The sequence below is a fragment of the Humulus lupulus genome, chromosome 4 (genome assembly GCF_963169125.1).
Source record: "Humulus lupulus chromosome 4, drHumLupu1.1, whole genome shotgun sequence".
Taxonomy (NCBI): domain Eukaryota; kingdom Viridiplantae; phylum Streptophyta; class Magnoliopsida; order Rosales; family Cannabaceae; genus Humulus; species Humulus lupulus.
The window spans coordinates 157,664,796-157,669,726 of NC_084796.1; the positions used below are offsets into that span (position 1 = coordinate 157,664,796).

Genomic DNA, 4,931 nt, shown 5'->3' on the forward strand with positions numbered 1-4,931 from the left:
TTTTTTCATCTTTTCTAGTTGGAGATCTCTTCTACTAATCATTTGAGTTTATTGCTTTGATTTACACTTAAGCAATTTCATTCCCTATACAACCCCATAGCATAAACATGGAACGACATCACTCAACTTTCTAGATCTAATAGATTTAATTAACAAAAGATGTATAAAGATATCAAGGGCAGAATAAGACTATCATTTTAGCTCCAATTGAACAATATTTGGAGCTTCAATTTGAAGCCACTTTTACCGTATTAGTTGGAGATGATTTTAAGGAAAAAAAACACAATGAAACCATTAGCTATGAATTTTCGCATGTGTCAAGCTAAAATATAATTGTGTTTAAAACCATTAAAATGCCAGAGCTAAACCAGAGCATAAAAGCATAAAAGGAAATCTTCGGCAAGGTTTATACAAACTAAAAAATTATACAGTAAATGGAACACACAAAACCTATAATCACGTGAATAGATTTAAGTCTACTACTGAGTAGACATCGACTAATTCCTCCATACATTACAAATTTACAAACCGAAAAGGCATTGTATTAGAGTCAAAATTATTGAACACTTCAACCCAATACTGAATATACTTTATATTAGAGATCATTCTTCTACTTCTTTTCTTTTCTTCCCTTTCATCCTTACTACCATACCAATTTCTATTTTAACAGGTAGCTAATTCCAACGGCTGCCCAAGCTTCCGAAGTCCCAGATAATTCAATCAGATAATTTTTTATGCAACTAACAAAATGATATTCCAGAACAATAACCAAACATGGCGTTGATTCACTAATTGATAAAAAGGGACAACCTTTATGAGAATCATAGATTAGAAACGTCTACAACGAATATTAAATTTCTTACAATCTTCTTATTTACCCCCTTTATACCAAGTATACATTATCGCAATATTCATTTTTTCTTCCCTGAAAGCTGTTTAAACATCAAATTTTCCATAACCAAACACGGGACTCACCTAGTTACTTTCATATAAAAAAGAACAACCCATATGAGAATCATAGCTAAGAATCGTGCACACTACCTCTGTTCTCCATTCCCCAAAAGCTGAATGAAGAGCAATCCTCGCCCTCATCAGCCATTCCAATTTCCCATTACGTTTCCACCACTGGGCCACATTGCTCCTCCATGATAATGGTGGTGGTGCCCAGAACCAGGGATGCCTTCTGGAGGAATATGAATATGGGGATAAGACACCGTAGCAGGAGAAGAAGAAGAAGACCAGCACTCAATTCCTTGTCGTTCGGGAACCAAAAACGACGACGAAGACGAGGAAAAGTAAGAATGCCCAGAAAACGACAGGTTCGGAACTTGTAAATCGAAATTGGGGATTTCCTCCACAGTGGGGTACTGAATTTTACTAGGGCTTGGAGATTTCTTCTCAGACTTATAATTGAACTTAAATGACAAGTTCAGCACACCATTGGGCTTCCCATCGGAGCTCTTCACCTGATACCGGACGAACCTCACCACTCCATTACAGGAAGTTTCGTCCATAAGATCCTTCAATGGAATCCGAACCTCACCGATCGTCCTATCCCCCATCCCAAACAAAACCCCGTCGTGGCGCAGATCCAAGTGGATAAAGAGATGATCGAAATCGGACTCAGAAGCTGCTTCTCCTTCTCCTCCTCCGATCAAAAACTTTATCTCGTGATTCCATTCCGGATTCGTGTCACCTTCTCGGTCGGTGGGAGTTCTCTGGGGCTGGTGGTTGTCGACTTTCTTGGTCGGATCGTCGCTAGCGATGGAAGCGAGGACGAAAACGGAGAGCTTCTGAAAGAAATTGAAGGCTCTGATATCCTCGCCGTGCATGAGCTTGAGCTCAAGGAAACTCGATTCCCTGGCCATTTCGAATTATGATTTTTTTTAGGGGAAATTTTAATAAAAATAATAAATATTTTATTTTCCAAAGAAGAAGCTTCGCAGTTGACGCGCTAAAGTTAATATGCATGTTTTTGTCGCACTAAAGGTAATATGTGCCTGTTTCAACATGTATAGTCAATATTTCTCTCCGATATACCCGTTTTTGTAATATCACTTCCCAACGGTCGCAATCATGCTTAAGACTCAATTACTTGTTATTTTATATAATTAATGCATGCCCAATAACTTAACCACAATAGATGTCAACCTAAGTCCTTGATATAAATAAGAGTAGTATGGACTAAAAAAAAGGCCAAGGGAGAGGGGCGGTAGCTTTTCTCAAAGAGAGATATCTCCATTTTTAAAGGAAACATATAGCTAAAAGCTAAATACAAATATAATTCATAACTTGCAAGATTAATCACTATAAAACTCTCTCCATTCATTATTTCTTAGCACTAGACACATTTATTATACTTTATTTAGCTCTAAAAAATATTATCAATATTACTCTTTGGGTGTTAGACAAGTTAACGAAAAAAATGAGTCAAGAGTCTCTATTATTATTTTTAGGGATAGTGGCGGCTAAAATATTCTCATTGTTTAATTCATGTACTTAAATACTTAAATTATTTTTTTTATGGTAAAAATACATTTTGTTGACTATTTTTTTCTCTATCAACTAAATTTGAGAGTATAAATAAAATAATATAAAAGAACACAAGAGTTTTACATGTTTCAGGCTATAAAAGAGTCCTAGTCCACGAGAATATGGTATTTAGTGAGCTTGAAGCTTGCTTCAATGATAGTTCTCATGCAGCTTTTATATTGCACTGAGTAACAGAGTTTCTCTCTCTAAAAATCTGAACCCTCAATAAGGAGATACTCCAACCCTATTTATAGAGGCTGTGATCATTAATGTTAATCATCTATCATTAATACAAAATTCCCCCATTCTGGGGTATTAATTTTGAATTAATACTGTTTACCGAGTTTTTCGGAAACGAATACAAACAGAATAATAAAAAGATAAGAACTGTAAAAGTGCTGAAATATAACTAAACAAACAGTGTTTTTACGTGGTTCAGGCGTTAACAAGCCCTAGTCCACGAGTCGATGTTATTATACCTGGAAAGGACTACAGTAAGATGGCTGGTGTACAAGAACTTCACACACTCACAGTGTTTCTCTCGGGTTCTCTTGAAGAAGATGAAGCTAGAGAGATTTTTGTAGAGTTTTTGCTATGGGATCTGTTGGCCGTCCCTCTTCTTGTAAAATGAAGGGGTCTTTATAGCTAGGGTTTTGGATTAGGGTTTTTCTCTACGTACATGAGTCTTAATTACTCCAGCCATAAATAGGGAATACAATTACTGTAGTAGCATGGCTACAAAACTCTATGTGGGTATATTTACATGAAAGTATGGGGAACACACAAAGTCAGCCGTCTTTTCCAAGTTGTCAGCGGAACAGTAGGCGAAAAGGTACCCTTAGGCGTGCTGGGATGTGTGCGGCTTTGACCTGTTGGGCGTGTCAGGCGGGATCCTGTGTCAGGTGGATATCATTCCAAATATGCCTCCTCCATGACTCGACCGCTTGGTGTTGTTCCGTGCGAGGCACGGAACCGTTTCCGCGAAGAACACTCGAAGAGCTTCTCCTGGAAGGAGCTTCCCCGAAGGATACTCCTTCGGGAGTCCGAGAGGGTTGACGGGTTTCCGTGTCGTGTTTGCTTGGAAGAGTAATCCGGACACTAAACAGGAGAGGCGAAGCCTTTCTGTCCATCCGCGAGCTCTGGTCACCTACCGTGAAAGACATCGATAATTCTGCTTCCCCGAGGACATCAATCTAAACGCTATCCGGAAATCTGGATAACATTTACCCCCCAAGGTCACGGAGCTTTGAGAGATCCGGGAGCTTGTACAGTCCTCCGGGTATTTCGGTCTCTTAGATTAGGCGAGGGGCCACCTTCTGTGTTCCCGGAAGGGTTCCTTTTTCCCGCCTGAGTGTTAGTATGAAAAAGAAAGGGAATTTCTTCTGTTTGAACTCAAGTACTCAAGTGCGGCAAGGACCACGTGTCATGCTGGGAATGGTTCTGCGACCAAGACGTGTGCGTGAGGCGACTGGTTGAGTATGCGTGCGTCAGTCATCTGAGTAATGATTTGACGGTTTTTAATGGTACTCCGGGCCCGAGGTGGTGTAATGATGGGAAATAAATACTTTATTCCCATCCGAGGAGTCATAAATAAGATCGTCGCTTCATCTCCAGCCGTTGGATCTGATGCACACGGAATGGGAAGATCGGGACCGTCCATTTGAGGAATTCGAAACGACTTCTTCCCTGCTATAAAAACGAGGGAAAGGACCTTTCTTCCTCTTTACGCTTTCAAATTCTCTATCTTTCGGATTGTCAGATTTCCAAACCTTCGAACTCTCAGGCTCCCCAGCTTCCGTTCCTCCGAACTTGCCACTTCTTTTGGTAAGTATCTGGAAACTTTTCTTTTGATTTGGCAGTGGCTTTATTCGCCGAAGTTCCTGGTTTGAATCGCCGTTCGTCTTTGCAGCTTTTACTTCTCGCGATCGTGCTGTGCAGTGATCCAGTTACTCCTTCAACCTCCAACTACCCGAATATCAGTAAGTATTTCTACTTTGCTCTTTCCTCCCAATCCTTAGGTTGTTGGTAGTTGTTAGAGTAGAGGTTTCTGCCATTATCGCTTATGTGCATGCGTGAATAGGGCTTTGGTAGGCATGTGATTGATGTGAGTCGATAAGTAGCCTTTTTTGCATGCTTTGGCGATTTGCGTTTGGAAATTCGTTCCTTGTTTTGCTGTTTTAGGGCATAAGCATGAACGCCTTTAGGGTGTCTTTCTCTGGAAAAACACTTCTTTTGGTGGGCTTAGGCTCGGAGTCTGAGTCTGGTTCCTTGCTGCCCTTTGGGTGGCATGGTGCCAATCCCTCGGTAAGCTCGGTGGGAGCCTCGCCAAGCAGTTTTCGGGGAGGGTCTCCCCGACGCCTTTGATACCACTAGGGTATGACAAGGGTGCTGACTGCTTA

The 4,931-nt window shown here is 40.6% G+C and overlaps 1 protein-coding gene across 1 annotated transcript; it reads right to left on the reverse strand.

Annotated features, from left to right (window-relative positions):
• Window positions 1-363: 363 nt before the first annotated feature.
• LOC133830925 (protein SRC2-like) lies at window positions 364-1,981 on the reverse strand. Its single transcript, XM_062261042.1, has one exon. It carries the CDS (start codon window positions 1,866-1,868, stop codon window positions 1,092-1,094), a length of 777 nt encoding a protein of 258 aa, XP_062117026.1. The 5' UTR covers window positions 1,869-1,981; the 3' UTR covers window positions 364-1,091.
• Between the last annotated feature and the right edge of the window lie 2,950 nt (window positions 1,982-4,931).

What these genes read in the sequence shown, in the direction of transcription:
- LOC133830925 (XM_062261042.1), bottom strand. Translation starts at nt 1,868, where the DNA reads ATGGCCAGGGAATCGAGTTTCCTTGAGCTCAAGCTCATGCACGGCGAG.